Below are 25705 nucleotides of genomic sequence, written 5' to 3'. Positions count from 1 at the left end.
GTTCAAAACATAAAGGAAACTTACTGTATGGTATCTCTGCTATAATTGGATCAGATTCTAGCGGCCTGCCAACACCAAACTTGTTAACTGCCGAGACACGAAACTGGTATTCATTGCCCTTTATTAATTTAAGCGCAGTGTAACTACAGGCTTCACAGTTATCTTCAATTAATGCCCAGGCAATCCTACTGGTTTCACGTTTTTCAATCACATAGTGGGTAATGGCAGCACAGCCATCATTAGCTGGAGGCTCCCACCATAATGTCATCTTCTCTCCAGTAACATTTGTGGATCGTATTGGTCCGCCAACTTTTCCTGGGGTATCTGTGATAAATAAAACATCAGTATTATAATTTCCCATGCTTCCTCTTACAATATAAATACTAGTTAAGAATAGCTTACTAAAAATATCTACAAAGCACCTTGTACTCTGACTGTAATGTCTGCTTCTTTGGTGCCTGACGCATTCTTGGCTTCTACTGTGTATATACCACGATGGTCCCGAGTGGCATCTCTGACAAAGACAGTGCTATATCCAATGCCATTAGTTATTTCAATATTCATCTTCTTTTCAATCTCCTTTCCATCCTTAAACCAAGTCACTTGAGGTACTGGACGGCCTTTGATCAAAACTTTAAGTCTAATGCTCTCTCCAGCCTTAACAGTAAGGCCTTCAAAGTGTTCAGCACTGAATTCAATTGTTGGAGGAACTACGGAGACAGATAAAATAAAGTATATTCATTCAAGCGTATTTATCAAGGTATTAATTCCTAATAAAGAAATATGTAACAATGGCATACTGTGTGTGTGTGTCTGTGTGTGTGTGTGAATATTATATTGTAAGCTGCCCTATCTGAAATTTTATATCCTAAGAATTATTTTTTCTGTTAGTCCACTTTCCATCATATTAAACCATAGGTTAAAATATTCATTGAAATATGTTGGTGCAATGCGCTGAGCTATCTGAATCATTTTTGCATTTCTAAATTCATTGCAAGAATACAACAATTACCTAACCTAGCTCAAACATATATTTGCTGCTGCTGCTTGTAAACCACAGAACCGCAAATTAAGGCCTTTGGCTGAATTTTAAAGTTATCTGGATTCTTTAGTCCCTGTAGTCAGGCTTAATTATTGTGGACACCTTTAAGGCATCATAACTGTCAGAGGCTCCTGCCCGACTCAAAAGAGAAGGGGAATTGCAGACCCCTATCCACAGTGAGCCAGACAAACCTCTTAGGCTGCTCAGGCTCACCTTATGATGTGATCTAAGTTCTAAGGCTCAAGCCCTGACCTATGCCTATTCTCAAACATGCCAAAATGTTTTGGAGCAAGGGCTAAAACAATGTCGCTGCAATAGATTACGCCAAAGTTGCAAGGAAGCAAAGTAGCAAAACCATAACTAAATGTTAATACAATGAGTAGCATAGACAGAACAGGACCCCACTGTGAATTCCAAGATGCATTCCAATTCTAATAAACAGAGAACTGCTGCCCTACAACTCCAGCTTGTCACAAAAGTAGCAAAGGAAGGCAAAATATGCTGAAGGAAAAACTCTTGTGTGGCACCAAATGTAGCAACTGGTTAAATCCTATGTATCCCTGCTGGAAATACTGGTCTTGCAACTACCTCTGCTCCACCCCTGCATGGAGTGGGAGGGAGTGGTGGGTAAAGCCTGCTGTTCCTGGAAGGAATGGTATACACTCCTTCTCCAGTCAGCAGTCCATATTCTCAACACAAGCTAAAAGGTGCCAACCAGAAGTTTCTCTAGACTTAGAACCCACCATATAAAAATGCAAATGTAGCATATTAAAATATTAATAAATAATGCTTACCACTTTCATCTCTGGTCATGATATAGCCTGAAGATTGTGATGGTGGACTGACTGTTCCAACAGCATTTCTTGCAATCACTCTGAACTCATATCGGTCACCTGGGCTAAGTCCTGTAACTGTATATTGGCATTCACTGACATCAGTAAAGTTGCATCTGAGCCAGCGGTCATCACTTCCTTGCCGTTTCTCGATGCTGTAGGCTACAATCTTACTGCCCCCATCATGAAGTGGTGCTGTCCATTTAAGGGTGACAGTTTCCCTGGTGATATCAATATAATCAGGAGTGCCAGGTGGCTCTGAAAGGAAAATAATTATATACAGGATAATTTTTTATTATAAATCTGCATGATGGCTAACAATATACTACAATACATACATTTTCTTAGTGAGATGCTTGTTCACTCACCTACTGGAGACAGAGCCAAAGTAAATTTGCTTGGCTCACTAACTGGGCTTAGACCAGCAGAATTTTCAGCATATGCACGGAATTGGTAATCCAGGCCCTCAAGCAAACCAGTAATTCTGTATTCTCTACCAGATATTGGTGAAACATTTACTTTCTGCCACAAGATGCTGTTTCTTTCTTTCTTTTCAACATGGTATCCAGTAATTTCTGAACCTCCATCATAAACTGGAGCATCCCAAGATATTGTCATTCCATCAGCTGTTACATTGAACACAACAGGTTTGCCTGGTGGGCCTGGTGGTCTGAACTGGTGTTTTGCTACAATGTCTGCTGAGCCAAGTGGTGGGCTTACTCCAAATCTGTTTTCAGCCCGAACTCTAAACTGATACTCGGTGTCTTTAACTAGGTTAGGAACTTTGAAAGTTGTCCTAGCAACACTAGAACACACCATCTTCCAATTGGTTTGTGAAGTTTCTCTCTTCTCAATGCTGTAGCAGGTGATTTCTCCTCCTCCATCATCTTCAGGAGCATCCCATGACATAACAACGCTATCTGCTTTGATTTCATCTAGTCTTATGGGTCCTTTTGGTTTTGATGGAGGACCAAGAGTTATAACTGTGATTGTAAATGATTTTCTGCAAACTGAATTGTCAAGAATTAAAGTGTATTTGCCACCATTCTCTTTTTTCACATTCTTGATGCTTAAACTTATTTTGTTTTCAGTTTTCTTGAAGCGAACTTGTTCACTTTCTTTAAGAGGGATGTTGTCCTTCAGCCAACTCATAGTTGGTCTGGGTTTACCTTTATATGGCAATTCAGTGTGCATGTTATGGCCAATTCTTACAGCAATTTGTCCTCCAGGGATATCAGAAAGGTCAGCTTCAGGTGTTATTACAAAGTCTTTTACTGTAATAGGTCCAACAGTAACAGAATCGCTCAATCCTTTTTCGTTTTTAGCTGATACTCTGAATTCTATGACAGAAAGCTCCTTAAGTTTTTCAACTTCAAATTCACAGGTCTTACTTATGCCTGCATGTGACCATTCTTTTTCTTCACTCATTTTCTTTTCAATAACATAGTCTGATATAATGCTACCACCATCAAAGTCAGGTTTGCTCCACTGTAAAGTAACAGAAGTTTTTGTAGAATCTTTCATGGCCAGATCCTTTACAGGTCCAGGTACTTCCACAGGTTTCACTGGTTCTGAAGTCTCACAAGGTTCTCCCAATCCATTTTCATTTTCTGCAAGAACTCGGAAGAAGAATGCAGTCTTTTCTGAAAGGTTAGTTACTTTAAATGTTGTATGAGAGCACTTTGTTGTAATAGTAGACCAGGCTCTCTTGGTGGCATCCCTTTTTTCAATGACATAATTTGTTATTTCAGAACCACCATTAATGAGTGGTGGCTCCCATACTAGTGTAACAGTGCCACGAGAAACTTGTTTAAGCTGCAATTTCTGGCAGGCTGATGGTGTATCAAGCACTTTAACATTCACAAATGAAGATTTTGGTTCACCAACTCCATTCTCAATTGTGAGAACGTATTTTCCTGTGTCATTCCGAGTAACTTGAGGAATAGTAAGTAAAGTGGAAGATTCTGTGTTTTGAATGTTGTATCTTTCATCAATGCCAAGATTCTTTTCACCCTTTCTCCATGTGACAGTTGGAGGAGGTCTTCCTTTGAATGGAATCATTATCTGTACGTCTTCACCTGCTTTAGCTACAATGGAGGTTCTGAGAGCAATATCCAGGTCAATCTCTGGCTCCTCTGCAGAAATAAATAATAATAATAATATGAATAATGGATATTTGGAAAACAAAATATAAAATTATTTGAAATACCAAAATCCTAAAAAGTGATAATTAAATCAATTAAAGATCCATACCAAGTATATCTTTAGCTTGTACAGATTCTGTCATTTCAATAGGCTCTCCTTGCCCAGCACAATTTATAGCAGATACACGGAAATAGTAATTGACTGCAGGTTGAAGATGGGATACAACATACTCAGTTGTTCTCACTTCTCCTCTAGCACTGACTACAGTCCATTCTTCTTCTTCTCCTTCTCTCTTTTCCACTGCATAGCTGGTAATTCCACTTCCTCCATCATAGACAGGCTTAGTCCAGCCAAGGGTGACAGATGTCTTAGTAGTATCCACAACCTTTAGCTTAACTGGTGGTCCTGGTTTGTCTGTAAAGGATATTAAAAATCAAATAATAAAATTTGTCCTCAGTTATTCCCATGCAATCCCATGAAAGTCTGCCCATTTATAACTTGGCCCTTAAACAATTAGATGTGTATGTAAATTATTTCTTACCTATAGGATCTGCAGCTTTGTAGAAGTCAGATGCTTCAGAAAATGGACCTTGTCCAGCTGCATTGACAGCACAAACTCGGAAATGATATTCACTGTTTTCAGTTAGTCCTGTTACTTTCTGTCTGGTGTCACGGATGGTTTCTTTAACAACTTTGAACCAACTTAGACTCTTCTTGTCACGTTTCTCAAGGTAATATCCACTTATTTCACTACCTCCGTCTACAGTTGGCCTGTTCCAAACGACTGTCATTGAATGCTTGGTTATCATAGTGACCTCTGGTACACTAGGTGGTCCAGGTGTAACTGTTTAAAAAAGATAAGAAAAAATGACAGTAGTTCAATACCACTTAAAAACAGAACATTTAGTACTATTCAGCTGTTTAAGTTAATATACATATTTCTTACCAAATGCATTTTTAGCTATAACTGGTTCAGATTCAAGTGGATCACCAACTCCAAACTTGTTCACACCTCGGACACGGAACACATATTCATTTCCTTTGATGAGTTTTGTGGTAGTGATGATACATTCCTCTAGTTTTTCAGAAATTAAAGACCATACTACCCGACTTGTCTCACGTTTTTCAACAATGTAGTGTGTTACAGTTGCACCACCATCATCTACTGGAGGTTCCCACATTATGGTAATCTTTTCAGCAGTGACGGTCTTGAACTGTATAGGCCCCCCTGGAGGTCCTGGCTTGTCTGTTGAGGGTAGGGGAAAGGAGACATATTTTTATATATATATTTATATATAATATATATATTATATAACTAAATTTTAGTTTATTAGAATAATACTATTAATCTAGTTCAATACATACCAAGTATTTGCACTCTAATGTGAGCTGATGCTGAACCCATAGCATTCTTTAATTTTAATTCATAGTTTCCACTGTTAAAACGAGTTGCATCTTTGATGAGTATAGATGCAAATTCAGTTGTGTTTTCAATAGAAACTTGTGCACTGGTTTGTATCTCTTTGCCATTTTTGAACCATTCGATTGTAGGTATAGGCTTGCCTGAGATGCCAAGTTTCAGCTTAACTGCAGTACCTGCTTTGTATTTCACCACATCTGTGTATTCTGGTTGTACATCAATTTCAGGTGCACCTTAAAAAATGGAACAAAAAAATCAAAATGATTTAAAGATTTCAAACCCCTCAGAGAATTCAAAACCATACCAATATTTGTATTAAATAATAATAAAATAATAGTGGTAATTAATATAAGGCATTGTATAATATACATTGTGCAACATATGGCAATGCTAGATACTATTTTAATAGGTAATTTGGGAACATGGATAGGGAAAAAAAAGTAAATCATAGCTATACATCACTTTTCAGTCTAAAAGATCTCAAACCCTTTGCAAATTAAGTAATACATTAATTACATCACTACTAAAAAGCATCCATATCTATGAGGAAGGACTGCGAATAGGTGGACAAATGGTGCACCTCACACTGCACAACATTTGGGGAAAAGACATTTTGGCCAAGAACACTGGGGCAAACCTCTGCTTCTATTAAAAGTGTCACAAGATCTTTAATGTCCACATACAGCAAAAAGAATCTCAGATACTCAGGTCTTGTCTAAGTGGTCCAAACACAGTCAACTGAATGAAACTCAAGTTATCTACCTTGGGAAGACGAAGGGCTCAATCAGCTCTCTTGTCCAGAGAGGCTAGATCATGCAAACTTAGTGCTTAGAGCGTTATGCAAGCCCTCTAGTTTTTAAACTCAGTTTCTTACAATTGTTTTCTAAATACTAAAATTTAAGCACTGGTTACATGAAACAATTCTGAGTTTAAGTGCTGAAGTATCACAAATATTTTATATAACTGCAAAACTCTTACCATATGTATCAACACATGAGATAGGACCTAAAACATCTGATGGATTGCTAATGGAACCAACAGCATTCTTAGAAAAGACACGGAATTCATACTGAGAATTTTGGGTTAGTCCAGATACAGTAAACTGAGTCTCAATGACATTGGTGAAACTGCCCTTCGTCCATCTCCCATTTGGAAGATCACGTTTCTCGACAATATAACCAGTGATCTTGCTACCGCCATCATAGGCTGGTTTTGTCCAAGAAAGACTGACAGAAGTCTTGGAAATATCTGTGACACGAACATTTCTTGGGGGTTCTGTAATAAGAAAAAACAATAATATTAATAATTAATAACAGTACTAGCATTGTCTTTGGCTTACTGTATAAGAAAGAACATTAAAGTGAAAACATTACTGAAAATGGTGATTTTTTCCTATAAAATACACACCACAAGCATCAATTGCAAGAACTGGATCAGAAGGATGGCTTGCTTTTCCAATGCCAGCTGCATTTTCTGCATAAACCCTGAATTCATAGATAAGTCCGGCGCTGATGGTGGTGACTTTGAAGTGAGTTGTACGAATAAGGGTCTTGCTAGCCTTCTGCCATAAAATACTGTTCCTATCCTTCATTTCCAAATGGTAGCCAATGACTCCACTGCCTCCATTACTGACTGGTTCATGCCATCCAACAGTGATGCTCTCTCGGGTGACATTGGTGACCCATGGTGTGGAAGGTTGTCCAGGTGTTGCTAAAGACGTTAATAGAAGCAGTTAAGACAACATTTCAAAAAAATTAAAAGCAACAACAAAAAATGTTATGTGAGAAACTAATGACTTACTGTATGGGAGCTTAACAGTTACACATTGTGAATCAATGTGGTCACTGATTCCAAAGCGGTTTTCAGCTTTGATACGGAATTGGTATTCTTCTCCTGTTGTTAGTTTCATAACTTTAATAATGCTTCTAGCAACTGTTGCAGACACTTCAGACCAAGCAGCAGTATTTGTTTCTCTTTTTAGTACAATATAGTTGGTAACTTGACTTCCACCATCATTATGCGGTGGCTGCCATTTGAGAGTTACGCTATCTTCAGTGATATCACTAACAACAACAGGACCAACTGGAGGACCTGGTCTGTCTAACACTACAATGTTAATGAATGATTTAGTGGTTCCACTGGAGTTGGCAGCAGTAATGTCATATCTACCAGCATCACCAGCCATACTTTCTTTAAGATTAATGATGATACTTTCTGCTGTGGTTTCTGTATTAAACCTCATGGTTGCTTTCAGTGGAACACCGTCTCTGGATAATGTCATCTTTGGCAATGGTTTTCCAGAAATTGGAATTTCAACCTTTAGGTTTGATCCTGCTCTAATATACACAGTGTTATGTGGGAAGCCCTTCATGTCAATCTCAGGAGATTCTGAAAAACAAAAATGTCAAAATATGAGTTTTTTATACAAACATATCCAATTTAATGTATCTAAACATTTCATCATGTGTTTTAATGTCAGCAAACATACCCAGTTGTTCTCTCACTGTAACAGGGAGCAGGAGTTCTTTAGGATCACTTAGACCAGCTTGATTTTCTGCACACACTCTGAAGAAGTAGTCAACATTCTCTTTGAGACCCTGGACAACATGATGAGTTGTCTTTACAACTGCACATTTAACCCATTTTTGCTGTCCTTTCTCAAGAGCTTCAATGAGGTAGCTCACAATTCTGCTTCCACCATCATGTTCTGGTTTTAGCCATGATAGAGAAATGCTGTCTTTAGTGACACCAGTTACTCCAAGTTTTTCTGGTGGGCTTGGTTTTTCTAAGAAAAAAGAATGATTCAACATAACAGGATAAACAATACAACATACATTTTCTTCTTCCTTTAGCAGGAATGTCATTTGAACTGAGAAAAGTATATATTTTAATTGGCATCTATAAGAATACATTTTTATACTTAGATACTTTTAATATTTAAAGTGTAAATTCTTAATGGTTTTTCTCTTATAGTTATAAAGCCCTTATACATATCTTTGGTGTTGTATAAAAATTAACAACTTATAATTATTACAAATAATAATTATTTTATGTTAAATATTTTAAGCATATATACACACACACACATATATATATATACAATTTGTGCTCCAAGTATTTTTATTGTTGAAACTAACCTGTTATTTTAACTCCTTCTTTCGTCTCAGTGGGTACTCCAACACCAAATTCATTTTCTCCAGAAACTCTGAAGTAGTAAACAGCACCTTCTTGAAGACTGGTAACTTTGTAAGAAAGGCGATGGCAATTGTTGGTTACAGTGACCCAAGCCTTCTTACTAGCCTCTCGTTTTTCAATATAATAGTTCTTCACAAGAGCACCACCATCATTCTCAGGAATGTCCCATGATAATACTGCAGATTCTTTTGTTACATCTTTTACAGCAATGTTAGATGGAGGTCCAGGAGAATCAAGAACTTTGACAACTAAGGTCAAGGTAGCTGTGCTCAGGACATTTTGTAATGTTAATGTGTATTTTCCAGAATCATTTCTTGTTGCTTTCTCGACGGTAAGTGAAGTACAATAATCTGAAGAATCAATACATGCTCGTGTACGGAGATCAGTCTCTGGTTTACTCCACATTACATTTGGGACAGGTTTTCCCCTGAAGGGTACAGTCATTGTAAATGATTCACCAGCCTTTACAATTAAAGTCTTTCGCATTTCACTATCAATATCAAAGGCAGGTTCTTCTTCTCTTTCCTTTGCTACCTGAGGTTCTGAGACATCACTTGGATCACTAGCACCAACTTTGTTGATAGAACTTACTCTGAAGACATATTCAGACCCTGTTGTTAGCCCAATTACAGTGTACTCTGTGCCTCTTAAATTTTGAATAGCTATTGACCAGTCAGTTTCCTCAGTTTTCTTGTATTCAACTGTGTAACCAGTAACTGGGGCACCTCCATCAAATAATGGCTTTGTCCATCCAATTGTTATATTTGATCTTGTTGAATCCACAATCTTAGGTTTAGATGGAGGAGATGGTAAGAAAACTGGATCTTCTGCCCGAATCAATGGTGAAGTGTCACTTGGAAGACTGAGACCAGCAGCATTTTCTGCATAAACCCGATATTCATATTCACATCCTTCCCGAAGACCTGATGACTTCACTCTTAGATCATAAACTGGTTTTTTGTTTACACGGATCCATCGTAGGCTATTTTTCTCACGTCTTTCAATTATGTATCCAGAGATCTCATTTCCTCCATCACTGTCGGGCCTTGCCCAGCACAGAGTCATGGAATCCTTGGTCACACTGGTGATCTCTAAAGATTTAGGTGGATTTGGAACTGTAAATGGATCTAGGGCCTTAACTGCATCACTCTCCAAAACTTCACCAACACCATATTTGTTAACTCCCATCACCCTAAAGACGTATTCATTTCCTCTAAGTAGTTTTGTCACTTTACAGGATGTTGTTCTAAGCTCTCCTTCACAAAGTGTCCATGCAATTCTGCTGGTCTCACGTTTTTCTACAATATAGTAATCAATATCTGCACCTCCGTTTTCTTGCGGTGATCCCCATGACAGGTGACACTTTTCAGCAGTAAGGCCAGTTATTTCTAATGGGCCTGCAGGTGGACCAGGTCTATCAAGTACTTTGCAGTTAACAGCCAAAGATCTTGTTCCTGCAACATTCTGCAGTGTTAATACATACTGACCCGAATCCCGTCGAATGCAGTCCTTAACAGTTATTGCAGTAGTGTGATCTGTTGAGACTATTTCAACTCTTGCTTTTTCCTCAATCTCTTTGCCATCCTTTGTCCATGAAATCACAGGTAAAGGTCGTCCTGCAATATCAGCATTGATTTTAAGGACTTCTCCAGCTTTAACAACAACAACATCCCTGAATTTGACATCCATCATGATTCTTGGAGCATCAACATCATCTTTTACAGTCACCGGTCCTGTTGATTCAGATGGCTCACTAAAGAGTCCAGCAGCATTCTTTGCAATAACATGGAATTCGTATCGCTGATCTTCTGTAAGTCCAGTTACATCGAAGAAAGTTTCTTGTATGTTAGTGAAATTGCACTTTAGCCAACGGCCATCTGGTAGCTCTCTGCGCTCAATAATATATCCTGTGATCTTAGCTCCACCATCATATTCTGGTTTGGACCATGACAGTGAGACACATGTTCTTGTAATATTAGTAACTTCTGGCTGACCAGGAGGATCACATGGATCTCTTGCAGCAACTGGTTCACATGATTTACTGCATTTGCCTATTCCTGCAATATTTTCAGCATACACACGATATTCATACATTAGTCCTTCTTCAAGGCCAGTGACCTTCATTTGTGTATCACTTATAAGGCTTTTGTTTACTTTTGTCCAAAGAATGCTGCTTCTTTCTTTCCTTTCAAGGTGATATCCAAATACTTTACTACCTCCATCGTTAACTGGCTCCTGCCAACTTACAGTCATGAAAGTTTTAGTTGCATGTAAGACTTGAGGAGTTCCAGGTGGACCAGGCGGCTTAAATGGATACTCTGCAACAACAGAGTGAGACTCAGCATAAATGCTCCTACCATAGCGGTTTTCTGCACACACACGGAACTGATATTCAGATCCTGTGGTTAAGCGTGCTACTTTAATTGATGTTCTTGCAACTGCTGCAGACACTACATCCCATGTTGTTGTGGTAGTTTCTCGTTTCTCCACAATGTAATTGCTAATATGGCAGCCACCATCATACTCTGGAGGTTTCCAAGATAGGGTTACATTATCTGCACTAACACTGTCAATATGTACATCACATGGAGGTCCTGGTCTGTCAAGAACAATTACAGTGATAGAAAATGTTGTAGATCCAGCATTGTTGGAAATGCATAATTCATAATTTCCAACGTCTTCCTTTGAAGCTTCCTTGATGGCCAGCAATGTTGAAGTCTTTGATGTTTGAACATTTACCCTAGTTGTCTCTCTTAAGGGCTGTCCATCTTTTTTCCAGCTAGCTGTTGGCAGAGGCCTTCCTCTGATCGGCACATCAATCTTAAGATCATCTCCAGCTTTAACACTGAATGTATTGAAAAGAAGCTCAGCAGAAGGTTGGATTTCAATATCTTTTGCAACTATTGGAACTCCAAGCTGTCTTGGATCACTCTTCCCTTTTTCATTAACAGCAATCACTCTGAAAGTGTATTCCTCTCCCTTACTTAAGCCTGTTATTGTTGCTTCTAGTGTCTTTACTTGGGTACAGGTGCTCCATTTTTCACTTCCTTTAGTTTGCATTTCCACTATGTAACCAGTAATTTTACTGCCACCATCACTCTCTGGTTTCTCCCATGTAATCGTAGCAGAGTTGCAAGTCACATCTACAAGAGTTACTTTTCCAGGTGGATACGGTGATTCAGAAACTTTAACTGGTTCAGCTGTTTCTGCTGGCAAACCAATCCCATATTCATTTGCTGCCAAGATACGGAAATAGTAAATGCAGCCTTCCTGTAGTTGATCAATTTTGAAGGTATTTTTAGTGCAGTTATTTGTAACAGTGGCATATGCCTTTCTAGTGGATTCTCGCTTTTCAATGATGTAGTTCGTAATTTTAGCTCCACCATCAATAAGTGGTGGTTCCCAGGCTAATGTCACTGAATCTCTCTTAACTTCTCTGATTGTCAAGTTAACGGGTGCACTGGGTGAATCAAGCACTCTGACATTAACAAAAGCTGATTTTTTGCCACTATTGTTTTCTAAAGTCAGGTTGTATCTACCACTGTCAAATCTGTTTACATTATCAATGACCAGCATTGTATATGAACTGGTAACCTCAATTTGAGCTCGGTCACTAATGATTCCTTCTGCTTTTTCCCATTTGACTTCAGGTTCTGGCCTTCCTTTGATGGTAACAAACAGACGCAATGTACCACTAGCACGTACAGTGACAACTTTTCTGAGATCCGCATCTAGTTCAATTTCAGGAGGTTCTATTTTGTCAGCTGCAATGATTGTACCAGGTATAATTGCAGGTTCCCCGACTCCTTCAGAGTTGATGGCACAGATGCGGAAATTGTATTCATTGTTCTCTTTAAGTTTTGTTACTGTGAACTGTTTTCCTTGTAGTCCTGTTGGTGGTGTGCAGGTAATCCATTCATCTGCAGTGGCTTCTTTTACTTCCACAATATATCCCTTAATGGAAGCACCACCATCATAAATAGGCTTGTTCCATGCAAGGGACACTGATGATCTGGAAGTGTCTGTCACCTTTGGATTACCTGGTGGGCCTGGGGGATACATTGCATCGCATGCACGATAGAAAATGGATGGTTCACTAGGCTCACCTATACCACCTGCATTTTCAGCAGAAACTCTGAATTCATAGAAATGACCATCTGTAAGTCCAGTTACTCTGAACCGTAAGTCTGTTAGCCTTTTCTTATGGCACTTGGTCCATCGAATACCATCTTTGTCTCGCTTTTCAAGTATGTAACCTTCAATTTCTGCTCCACCATTGTCTACTGGACGACCCCATGTTACAATCATAGAATCTTTTGTGATTGCTGAAACTTCTGGCATTGAAGGAGGACCTGGAGGTCTGTATGGATTACAAGCCACAACAGGCTCAGATTCCAGTTGTTCTCCAATTCCATATTTGTTCACAGCCATTACACGGAAAATATATTCATTGCCTGGAAGAAGTTTGGTTACTTTGTGGTTAAGAGCTTGCACATCAGATGCCACTTGTGTCCAGGAAAGTCTGCTTGTCTCTCTCTTCTCAATGATGTAATGTGAGATACTAGAACCACCATCATATAAAGGTGGTAGCCAGGCCAAGTAACATTTTTCTGCAGTAACACCCGTAACTTTCAAAGGACCTTCTGGAGGTCCTGGCCTGTCAAGCACTTTTACTGTGATGGGTATAGATTTTGTACCACCTACATTGCTGAGGTTAAGTGAGTAGTGACCTCCATCAATTCTAACACAATCTTTGACAGTGAGAGTTGTTCTCTGAAGTGTAGATTTAATTTCCATTCTTGCAGTTGTTTCTTCAAGCTCTTTTCCATCTTTTGACCATGTTATGTCAGGAATAGGTTTACCATGGATGTCGGCCTCAAGAACAAAAGTGTCTCCAGCATGAACAACAATGACATCTTTGTATTTTGGATCCAATGAAGCTCTTGGTGCTTCAATTTCATCTCTAGCAGTAATTGGCCCTGTGCTTTCAGATGGTTCACTCAAGCTACCAGCTGCATTTCTTGCAATTACTCTAAATTCATACCTTTGGTTTTCAACAAGACCAGTTACCGTAAATTCTGTTTCTAGTACATTTGTAAAGCTGGCTTTCATCCAACGACCTTCAGGTAATTCTTTCTTTTCTACAATATATCCAGTTATTTTGCTACCACCATCATATTCGGGTTTTTTCCACTTTAGTGTGACATAATTTCTTGTAATAACAATAGGATCTGGGCAGCCAGGTGGATCACATGGATCACGGGCAACATACAGTTCAGATACTTTGCTAACTTTTCCAATGCCAACAATGTTTTCAGCAGAAACTCTGAACTCATATTCAAGACCTTCTTCAAGGCCATCTGTTTTATATTTGGTGTCCGGAATGAGGGCCTTGTTCAACTTTGTCCAAAGAATGCTGTTTTTATCTTTACGCTCAAGATGGTAGCCAAGAACCTTGCTTCCTCCATCATTAACTGGTTCATTCCACTGTACAAGCATATGGTCCTTGGAAGCTGATGTAACAAATGGAGTTCCGGGTGGCCCAGGTTCCTTATACGGGTATTGCACAACAACTGCTTTAGAATCCAATGGAGAGCTCTTTCCATATCTGTTTTCAGCACAAATTCTAAACTGATATTCAGAACCTGTCTTAAGGTTTGCCACTTTGACTGTTGTTCTTGCAACTGTTGCTGATACCATCTGCCAGGTGGTGGTGGTTGTGTCACGTTTCTCTACTATATAGTTGGTTATCTGGCAGCCTCCACTATAATCTGGTGCATCCCATGATAAGACAACAAAGTTTGCGCTAACGTCATCAAAGCGGACAGGTCCTTGTGGAGGGCCCGGCTTTTCAAGTACAATTATGCTCAGGTTCTCTGTTGCTGTGCCTGCCGTGTTTGATGCTGTTACCGTATATTTGCCAAAGTCATCCTTGTTGCTTTCCTTAATATGTAAGATAGTGGATGTTGGTGTATCGTGAACATTTAATCTGGTTGTCTGTTTAAGTGACTGTTCATCTTTTGTCCAAGTAATCTTAGGGAGGGGTCGACCTATAAATGGTACTTCTATCTTAAGATCTTCTCCAGCCTGGACACTGTAAGTATTAAACATCAGCTTGAAACTTGGCTCAATTGTCAAATCTTTAGCTATCACAGGAATTGCAAGTGCTCTGGGATCACTTTTGCCTTTTTCGTTGTAGGCGATCACACGGAACTGATATTCTTGACCTGAACTCAAACCGGATACAACTGCACTGCACACTTTGGTCTCAGTGACAACACTCCATTTTTCTATTCCTTTAGGCTGCATTTCAACTAGGTACCCCGAAATTCTGCTACCTCCATCATGTTCAGGTTTCTCCCACATAAGTGATGCACTTGTGTGAGTCACATCAGTGAGAGTGACTTTCCCAGGAGGCAAAGGTGGCTCTGAGGCTTTCACTGCATCTACAGTTTCAGCTGGAACACCAATTCCAAATTCATTTTCAGCCATAACTCTGAAGTAATAAATTGCTCCTTCTGTAAGGTTTTCAACTTTAAAGCTTGTTTTGCTACATTTAGCACTCACATTTGCATATGCCTTTCTGGTTGACTCACGTTTGTCAATCACGTAGTTCTTTATTTTTGCACCACCGTCATTAGTGGGTAGTTCCCAGGATAGTACTGCATAATTTTTCTTAACGTCTTTTACTACTAAATTTTGTGGTGGTCCTGGTGTGTCAAGGACTTTTACTGTAACAAAGGCAGACTTAGAGCCACTGCTGTTCTCTAACTTAAGAATGTACTTTCCAGTATCATTTCTATCACAGTTATCGATGGATAATTGTGTGTAGTTTATGCCTTTTTCAATTTGAACTTTGTCTGTAAAGTCACCTTCTTCTCGAGACCAGGTGATTTCAGGTGTTGGTCGTCCTCTGAATGGTATGTGAATCCTAGCAGATCCACCAGCTCTAACCACTATGCCTTTCCTTAGTTCTGAATCAATATCTAGTTCAGGAGCTTCAAGTTTGTCTTCTGGCTTAACAGTTCCGGGAACTGAGGCAGCCTCTCCTACACCAACTTTATTGAGGGCACACACTCGTACTTTATATTCCTGATGTTCAATAAGTTTTCTAATCTCAAATCGAGTGACATGCAGCCCAGTCTGTGGAGTAGCTACTATCCATTCTTCTTCATCTGCTTTACAGAGCTCTACAATGTATCCTTGGATTTCACTACCACCATCATAAATAGGTTTACCCCAAGCAAGTGTAATTGAATTTTTAGTGGTATCCACAACATGTGCATTAGTGGGCGGACCAGGCTTGAACACAGGGTCACAAGCTTTAAAATAAGGAGAAGTTTGGCTTGGTTCACCAATTCCAGCAGCATTTTCAGCAGATACTCTGAATTCATATTCATGATCTTCTGTTAGTCCAGTGACTCTTAATCGCAAATCTGTAATTCGGCGTTTATTACATTTTGTCCACCTGATGCCAGATCTGTCTCTCTTTTCTACAGTGTAACCAATAATTTCGCTGCCTCCATCACTATCTGGCCTGCTCCAGCAGACAGTCATAGAATCTTTTGTGATGTTGGTAATTTCCAGTGCCTTTGGTGGACCAGGAACCACAAATGGATTTTTCATCAATACTGGAATAGACTCCAGAGGCTCACCAACACCATATTTGTTAACTGCCATTACACGGAAAATATACTCATTACCTTCCAAAAGTTTTGTTACTTTCAACATCGTGGCTACAACATCTGAAGCAACAACAGTCCAAGCAAGACGGCTAGTTTCTCTCTTCTCAACAATGTAGTGAGAAATGTCACTACCACCATCATGAAGTGGTGGGTCCCATGACAATGAACATTTTTCAGAAGTAATTCCAGAAACCTGAATTGGACCTTCTACTGGACCTGGTCTGTCCAATACTTTTACATTTACTGGTACTGACTTTGTTCCTGCAATGTTAGAGGCTTGTAAAATGTACTGTCCACCATCAACTCTAATGGCATCTTTTACAATCACTAATGCCTTGAAATCGGTGTTCTTTATCTCACATCTAGCAGTTTCTTCAAGTTCCTTATCTCCTTTGAACCACTTAATGGTAGGTAGGGGCTTTCCATGGACATCAGCCTCAAGTTTGAACATTTCTCCAGCATTTATAATTATTGTATCTTTGTATTTTGGATCCATTGAAATTCTTGGAAGCTCAACTTCATCCTTTGCTGTTATTGGTCCTGTACTGTCAGAGGGTTTGCTTATTGCACCTGCGGCATTCTTTGCAATTATTCTAAATTCATATCTTTGATCTTCAGTAAGCCCTGTTACAGTGAACTGAGTTTCAATTATATTTGTGAAGCTAGCTTTCATCCAACGACCATCAGGCAAGTCACGTTTCTCTACAATATAACCAGTAATCTTGCTACCTCCATCATATTCTGGTTTGGTCCACTGTAGAGTAATTGAGCTTCTTTTAACAATTATGGCTTCTGGGCATCCTGGAGGATCACAGGGGTCTCGGGCTACATAGCACTCTGAAACTTTGCTTGCTTTTCCTACACCAACAATATTTTCTGCAGAAACCTTAAATTCATATTCAAGGCCTTCTTCCAGGTTAGTTGTCTTATACTGTGTGTCTTGAATAATGGTCTTGTTTATTTTTGTCCATAAAATGCTGTTTCTTTCCTTTCTCTCAAGATGGTAACCCAAAACTTTACTTCCACCATCATTAATTGGCTCATGCCACTGTACAACCATAGAATCTTTTGTAACTGTTGTCACAAATGGTGTGCCAGGAGGACCTGGTTCTTTATAGGGGTACTGAGCTACAATTGGTTCAGATTCCAAGGCAAAGCTCTGTCCATACCGGTTTTCAGCAAATATTCTAAACTGATATTCTGAGCCAGTCTTCAGTTTAGTCACTTTTAGGGTATTTCTTGCAACAGCCACTGAAACAGTTTCCCATACAGTGGTGGTTGTATCTCTCTTATGAACAATATAGTTGGTGATTTGGCAGCCACCTGTGTATAATGGAGGATTCCATGATAATGTAATGCTTTCAGCACTAATATCATCAAATTTTACAGGCCCTCTTGGAGGATCAGGTTTATCCAGTGTTATAATTTCAACAGATGTAGACTTTTGTCCAATAACATTAGCAACAGTTATTTCATACATGCCACCATCTTCTTTGTTTGTTTCTTTAATATTCAGTATAGTGAGATTAGGCAAATCACTAACATTAACTCTTGTTGTCTGCTTTAACGGTTGGCCATCTTTTGTCCAAGTAACAGTCGGCTTAGGTCGACCAGAAATTGGTATTTCTACCTTCAGATCTTGTCCCACCTGGATACTGTAACTGTGGAATGCAGGTCTTATATCTGGTTCAATAACTAGGTCTTTGGCAACCACTGGAACCGCAAGAGATCGTGGATCACTCTTGCCTTTTTCATTTACAGCTATTACTCTAAATAGATATTCTTCTCCTTGAGCTAGGTTAGTAATGAGTGCTTCAAGTGGTTTTACACATGCACATTCTGACCATTTGTCACTGCCCTTAACTTGCATCTCAACAATATATTGTAAGATTTTGCTACCACCATCATGTTCAGGCTTTGACCAGCTTAGTGATACACTATTTCTTGTGACATCAACTACTGTTATTTTCCCTGGAGGTTGAGGAACTTCAGCAACCTTAATTGGGTCAGTGGTTTCTGCAGGAAGGCCAATTCCAAATTCATTCTCAGCAGTGACTCTAAAGTAGTAATTGCAGCCCTCCTGAAGTTGATCTACTTTCCATGAGGTCTTGTGGCAATTTGTTACAACAGCTGCATAGGCCTTTCTTGTTGCTTCACGCTTTTCCACAATGTAATTTTTTATTTTAGCACCACCATCTAGTAGAGGAGGTTCCCATGAAAGTGAAATAGAGTCTTTGGTGATCTCCTTAATTTTTAGGTTAACTGGTGGACTTGGGGTGTCCAGTACCCTTACACTGACAAAGGCAGATTTTGTTCCACTGCTGTTTTCTAAAGTAAGAGTGTATTTTCCAGTATCAAATCTGTTAACATTGTCAAGAACAAGGGAAGTGAAGCTACTAGTAATGTCAATAAGAGCTGCCTCTCTGATCTCACCATCCATTTTACCCCATTTTACTTCAGGGGTTGGACGCCCTCTAATAGGAACAAATAATCTTAAGGAACCACCTGCCCTTACATTTACAATTTTCCTTAAGTCTAGGTCAAGATCAAGGTCTGGAGCTTCCAATTTTTCTTCAACAATAATAGAACCAGAAACATCAGCATGCTCTCCAACTCCAGCTTTATTAACAGCACAGATACGGAATTTATATTCATGTTTTTCTAATAAATTTTCTACTTCTGTATTTGTTTTCTTGATCCCAGTTGGTGGGGTACAAATTGTCCAGTCGCCAACACTTATATCACATTTTTCAACAATGTATCCCTGGATTTCACTGCCACCATCATAGATTGGTTTTCCCCATGAAAGGAAAACGGAAGATCTTGTCACATCTATTGCTTTGGGATTATTAGGTGGACCGGGCTTGTAAATAGGATCACAAGCCTTATAGTAAGTGGAAGGTAGGCTTGGTTCACTAAGACCAGCAGCATTTTCAGCTGAGACTCTGTACTCATAGTCGTGGTTTTCTATAAGTCCAGTCACCCTGTACCTCAGTTCACTAACCAAACGCTTGTTACATCTTGTCCAGCGAATGCCTTCTTTATCTCGTTTTTCAAGAACATAGCCCAGAATTTCACTACCACCATCTGAGGCTGGTCTTTCCCATACAACAATCATTGAATCCTTGGTAATGGCTGAGACTTCTGGGGCATTTGGTGGAAGTGGCACTACAAATGGGTTCTTTGCAATTACTGGTTCAGATTCAAGAGGTTCACCAACACCATATTTGTTTACAGCCATGATACGGAAGACATATTCATTTCCTTCCAAAAGTTTTGTGACTTTGCAATTAAGGGTTTGCACATTGGAATCAACTACCGTCCAAACTAAGCGGCTAGTTTCTCTTCTTTCTACAATGTAGTGTGAAATATTACTTCCACCATCCTGTAGTGGGGGTTTCCATGCCAATATGCATTTTTCAGCAGTAACTCCCATTATATCAACAGGCCCTTCAGGTGGCCCAGGTCTATCAAGAACTTTGACAAGAACAGATGCTGTTTTTTCACCTGCCACATTCTTTGCCAGCAATACATAATGTCCACTATCAACTCGAATAGCTTCTTTTATACTGAGGCTTGTTGCAAAATCTGTGCTTTTTATTTCCAAACGAGCTGTGCTTGCTAACTCATGATCACCTTTTAGCCAGTGAATGGAAGGTAATGGTTTGCCATAAACATCAGCATCAATCTTGAATGACTCACCAGCATTTATTATAATTGTTTCTTTATATTTTGGATCCATACTTATACGAGGTGGCTCTACTTCATCTTTGGCGGTAATTGCCCCTGAGCTGTCAGATGGTTCACTGAAAACACCTGCAGCATTTCTTGCTGTGACACGGAACTCATACCTCTGATTTTCCACAAGGCCAGTTACTGCAAACTGAGTCTCAATGACATTTGTAAAGCTTGCTTTCATCCAGCGACCATCTGGTAACTCCTTCTTTTCAACAATGTAGCCTGTGATTTTACTTCCACCGTCATATTCAGGTTTCTTCCACTGAAGTGTTACTGAGTTCCTTGTGACAATTATAGGTTCTGGACGACCTGGAGGATCACATGGGTCATGTGCTGTATAACATTCAGATGCTTTACTTCCCTTTCCAATACCCACTATATTTTCTGCATAAACTCTGAACTCATATTCAAGCCCCTCTTCAAGGCCAGTTGTCTTAAATTTAGTGTCAGGAATAGCTGTTTTATTTAGCTTAACCCAGAGGATGCTATTTCTTTCTTTGCGTTCCAAATGGTATCCAATGATCTTGCTACCTCCATCATTCACTGGTTCATGCCACTGTACCACCATGCTATCTTTTGAGCGAGCTGATACAAAAGGTGTTCCAGGTGGACCAGGAACTTTGAATGGATATTGGGCTACCACAGACTCTGATGTGAGATATGTACTCTTTCCATATCTGTTCTCAGCTGCAATTCTGAACTGATATTCACTTCCAGTCTTTAATCTACATGCTTTTATTGTTGTTCTGGCAACTGTAGCTGACACAATATGCCAGACAGTAGTAGAAGTGTCCCGTTTTTCTACAATATAATTATTGATAGAGCTGCCACCATCATATTTTGGTGGTTCCCAGGAAATGGTAACACTATCTGCTGTTACTTCGTCTATCTTTACTGGTCCAGTCGGAGGTCCTGGTTTATCAAGGACAACAATATTAAGGGTTTCAGTAACTTCACCTGCAGAATTTGTAAGTTTGACTAAATATGGTCCAACATCATCTTTGCAGGCTTCTTTTATTGTTAGCAATGTGCTGTTTTCTGAAATCTCTGCATTTACTCTAGTAGTCTGTTTCAGTGGCACATTGTCTTTATGCCATACAACAGCTGGTTTGGGTCGGCCAACAAATGGGACGTCAACCTTTAAGTCCTCTCCTGCTAGGACAGTGAAAGTGGTGAACAACAGTTTGAAAGCTGGTGCAATCACAAGATCTTTTGCAACAACAGGTATGCCAAGTTGTCGAGGATCGCTGATACCTTTTTCATTCTGAGCTGAAACACGGAAGGAATATTCCTCACCTTGTATCAGTCCAGTTATAGTGGCTTCAGTAACTTTTACTGTAGCACAAGTTGCCCACTTTTCACTGCCTTTGCTTTGCATTTCTACAATGTAGCCCAGAATTCTGCTACCTCCATCATGTTCAGGTTTTTCCCATGACAAGGATACACTGTTTCTTGTCACATCCAGCAAAGTTATCTTCCCTGGGGGCAGTGGTCTTTCTGACACTTTCACCGATTCTGGAGTTTCAACTGGAAGACCTATTCCATACTCATTTTCAGCTAGGACTCTGAAATAATAGTTGCAACCTTCCTGCAGGTTGTCTACTTTCCAACTCGTCTTGTGACAATTGGCAATTACAGTTGAATAAGCTTTTCTTGTTGATTCACGCTTTTCAACAATATAATTTTTTATTTTTGAACCTCCATCTATGATAGGAGGCTCCCATGTGAGTGTAACAGATGATTTTGTGACTTCTTTTATTTTCAAATCTTGTGGTGCTCCTGGTGTATCAAGAACCCTGACATTCACAAATGCTGATTTACTGCCTGAACTATTTTCTATTGTCAATATGTACTTGCCACCATCAAATCTATTTACATTTCCAACAGTAAGTAGAGTATAAGAGCTTGTTGATTCAATATTAGCCTTATCTAAAGACTCTCCATGTTCTCTTGTCCATTTCACTTCTGGTGCTGGTCTTCCTTTGATTGGAACAAAGAGTCTTAAAGTACAACAGGCTCTGATATTGACAACTTTACGTAATTCTGCATCCAGTTCAATCTCTGGAGGTAGCATTCTTTCTTCAGCCTTTGGTGATCCAGGAACAAGGGCAGGTTCTCCAATACCTTCAGAATTCATGGCATATATTCGGATCTTATACTCCTGGTTTTCTTTGAGATCCGTGATGGTAAAGGAAGTAGCCTTCAGTCCTGCTGACGGAGTGACAATTTTCCACTCATCTTCTTCAGGTAGTGCTATCTCAACCATATAACCTGTGATTTCTGAGCCACCATCATATATTGGTTTATTCCAAGCTATTGTAATTGAGGATTTGCTAGTGTCCAAGATACGAGGATTACCTGGTGGACCAGGCTTGAACACAGTATCACAAGCTTTATAGAATTGACTGGTTGGACTTGGTTCACTAACTCCTGCAGCATTTTCAGCCATTACTCTGTATTCATACTCATGACCTTCTGTCAGTCCAGATACTTTATAACGTAAGTCTGTAACAACCCTTTTATTACATTTTACCCAGCGTAGCCCAGCTCTGTCACGGCGTTCTACAATGTAATTGGTTATTGGGCTTCCACCATCAGAATCAGGACGTCCCCAACAGACAATCATAGAATCTTTTGTAATTGCTGTAACTTCAGGTATTTTGGGCGGATCAGGTGGTACATATGGATTCACTGCAAGAACGGGCTCTGATTCCAGGACCTCACCAACTCCATATTTGTTAACAGCCATAACACGGAAAACATATTCATTGCCTTTTAATAGGTTAGTGACCTTCAGTTTAGTTACTGGAACTTCTGAGGCCACATTTGTCCATGCCAGTCTGCTAGTTTCACGTTTTTCAACTACATAGTGATCAATCTTTGCTCCTCCATCATCCAGTGGTGGTAACCATGACAGTACACATTTTTCAGTTGTAACCTCAGACACAGCCAAAGGTCCTTCTGGTGGACCAGGTCTATCAAGAACTTTAACATTGAAGATATGCTTTGCAAAGCCACCAGGATTAGAAGCAGTAAGCATATATGCACCGCTATCTCTTCTGGCAGAATCTTTGTTGATCACAACAGTAGAGAAATCTGCAATTTTTACTTCTAATTTTGCTGTGTCTTCTATCTCTTTTTCATCTTTTGTCCATGCCAGGGTTGGTGGAGGTCGACCTGCAACATCAGCCTCAAGTCTGAAAATTTCACCTGCTTTCAGTATTAAAGTGCCCTTGTATTTGGCATCCACCATTATCCTTGGTGCTTCAATGTCATCTCTGCATGTAATTGCATCTGATGGCTCAGATGGCTGGCTAACTGCACCAGCAGCATTTCTGGCAATCACACGGAATTCATAAGCAGTGTCTTCTGTCAGACCACTTACAGTGAACTCTGTCTCTAGTATATTGCTAAAGTTAGCCTTTAACCAACGACCATTAGGAAGGTCTCTCTTTTCAACAGTGTAACCAGTTATCTTAAAACCTCCATTATATTCTGGTTTAGTCCACTTAAGTGTTACTGTGTGTCTTGTAATATTGAGGGGTATTGGCTTACCAGGTGGATCTATAGGGTCCAGAGCAAACATTGGCTCAGATGGTTTGCTTGGTTTACTTTTGCCAGCCATATTTTCTGCTATAACACGGAATTCATATGCAATGCCATCAGTAAGTCCAGTTGATTTAAAGATATTGCCTACCACCAATGCCTTACTTACAGTCTGCCAAAGAATGCTATTTCGTTCTTTTCTTTCAATATGATATCCCAAAATTGGACTTCCACCATCAGTAACGGGCTCATTCCAGCTAATGGTCATTGACTCTTTTGTGACTGCAATCACCTGAGGTGTACCTGGAGGCCCAGGGACCTTAAATGGATAGTTGGCAATTACAGGCTCTGAAGTGATGGCTGGACCTGTTCCATATCTGTTTTGAGCTTTAACACGGAACTGATACTCAACTCCAGTAGTAAGATGAGTAGCTTTAAACATGGTACGTATAACAGTGCTTGCTAACTCCGTCCATGTGGTACTGTCAGTTTGACGCATTTCTACAACGTAGTTACTTATTGGTACCCCTCCATCATTCTGAGGAGGTTCCCATGAGAAAATTACAAAATCGGATGAAACTTCATCAAATTTGATTGGTCCAGTGGGAGGGCCAGGAATATCATGAACCTGGACAGTGATCACATCACTAACTTCTCCAACAATATTTTTAGCTGACAGGGGATATCGGCCACCATCATTTCTTGTGCATTCATTGATGTTTAGTATAGTTGAAGTTGCAGTGTTTTCAAAATTTACCCTTTGTGTCTGTTTTAGTAGCTGGTCTTCTTTTTTCCATGTTACAATTGGTCTTGGACGACCAAGCACAGGGATTTCAATTTTGATGTTGTCACCAGCTCTTGCGATGACTGTTTTCTGGTAAATTCCACGAAGGTCAAATTCAGGAAGCATCACCTGCTCTTTAACAACAACTGGTCTGCTCTCTCTTGGATCACTTCTTCCAGCACTATTAACTGCCATAACCTGGAAAGTATATTCCTCATTTTCAGTTAGATTCCTCACTACACAGTCTAATGTTTTCACGGTTGTGATGTGTGTCCATTGAGTGGAACCTTTTTTCTGTGCTTCAATTACATAACCAGTGATCTTGCTACCACCATCATGTTCTGGCTTTGGCCAAGCAAGGCTAACTGTGCTCTTTGTTATATTCATAATATTGAGACTCTCAGGTGGTGATGGTGCTTCAGAGGCTCTTACAGGTTCTGCAGTTTCAGCTGGTTCACCAATCCCAAACTCATTTTCAGCCAGCACTCTGAAGTAATATTCACATCCTTCAACTAAATTAGGAATCCTAAGGGAACATTTCTGGCAGTTGGTGGTGACTGTTGAATATGACTTCCGTGTTGCTTCGCGTTTTTCAACAATATAATTTGTTATACGTGAGCCACCATCTAGTAGAGGCATATCCCAGTGCAGGGTGATGCTGTCTTTAGTTATTTCCCTAGGCTTAAGATTTATTGGTGGCCCTGGTGAATCCAAGACTTTTACATTTACGAAGCCAGTTTTCTTGCCAGCAGCATTTTCAAGGGTCATTATGTATTTTCCAGCATCGTATCTATTACACTCTGTCATAATTAGAAGAGTAAAAGAGTCTGTATTTTCAATGCTGGCACGTCCTTTAAGCGGGATATCATCTTTTGTCCATGTAACTAAAGGAGTTGGACGACCTTTAATTGGCACAAATATCCGAATAGTTAGTCCAGCTCTAACAACAAGTGTTCTTCTTAGCTCAGCATCTAATTCAAAATCAGGGATCATTTCCCGATCCTTGATTTCAATGCTTGGAATTTGTGCTGGTTCACCAGCACCCACAGCATTGATGGCAGTGATTCTAAAATTGTATTTGGCTCCTGGCTGAAGATTAGCAACAACAAATTCAGTGATTCTTAAAGCAATCCCTGTTGTGTCTTTTACCCATTCTTCTTTTCCTTCCATTTGATGCTCTACTATATAGCCAATGATGTCAAGTCCACCATCGTAATGAGGCTTGCCCCATGTTAAAGAAGCACTGGTCTTTGTAGTATCAATCACTTGTGGGTTTGAAGGTGGACCTGGTGGATCTGCAGTAGTGGAAAAAAAGAC

The 25705-nt window shown here is 39.7% G+C and overlaps 1 protein-coding gene across 50 annotated transcripts in view; it reads right to left on the bottom strand.

The window, feature by feature from the left end:
* Positions 1-25705, bottom strand: part of TTN (titin) — a 465728-nt gene that overhangs the window by 20727 nt on the left and 419296 nt on the right. For all 50 annotated transcript variants that reach the window (XM_067549108.1, XM_067549128.1, XM_067549138.1 and 47 more), the window contains 13 exons: positions 8578-25683; positions 7929-8225; positions 7241-7828; positions 6848-7150; positions 6419-6715; positions 5386-5673; positions 4967-5266; positions 4562-4864; positions 4129-4434; positions 2244-4010; positions 1837-2133; positions 423-710; positions 25-324 (listed from right to left, as the gene is read on the bottom strand). In XM_067549108.1, coding sequence (XP_067405209.1) covers positions 25-324; positions 423-710; positions 1837-2133; positions 2244-4010; positions 4129-4434; positions 4562-4864; positions 4967-5266; positions 5386-5673; positions 6419-6715; positions 6848-7150; positions 7241-7828; positions 7929-8225; positions 8578-25683 — 22440 coding nt within the window. The remainder of the gene's footprint in view (positions 1-24; positions 325-422; positions 711-1836; positions 2134-2243; positions 4011-4128; positions 4435-4561; positions 4865-4966; positions 5267-5385; positions 5674-6418; positions 6716-6847; positions 7151-7240; positions 7829-7928; positions 8226-8577; positions 25684-25705) is intronic.

Source organism: Emydura macquarii, unplaced genomic scaffold (assembly GCF_026122565.2).
Source record: "Emydura macquarii macquarii isolate MOO-44397 ecotype Brisbane River unplaced genomic scaffold, CSIRO-AGI_Emac_v2 contig_1253, whole genome shotgun sequence".
In the NCBI taxonomy this organism is placed as follows: Eukaryota; Metazoa; Chordata; order Testudines; family Chelidae; genus Emydura; species Emydura macquarii.
This window is presented reverse-complemented; position numbering and strand designations above follow the sequence as displayed.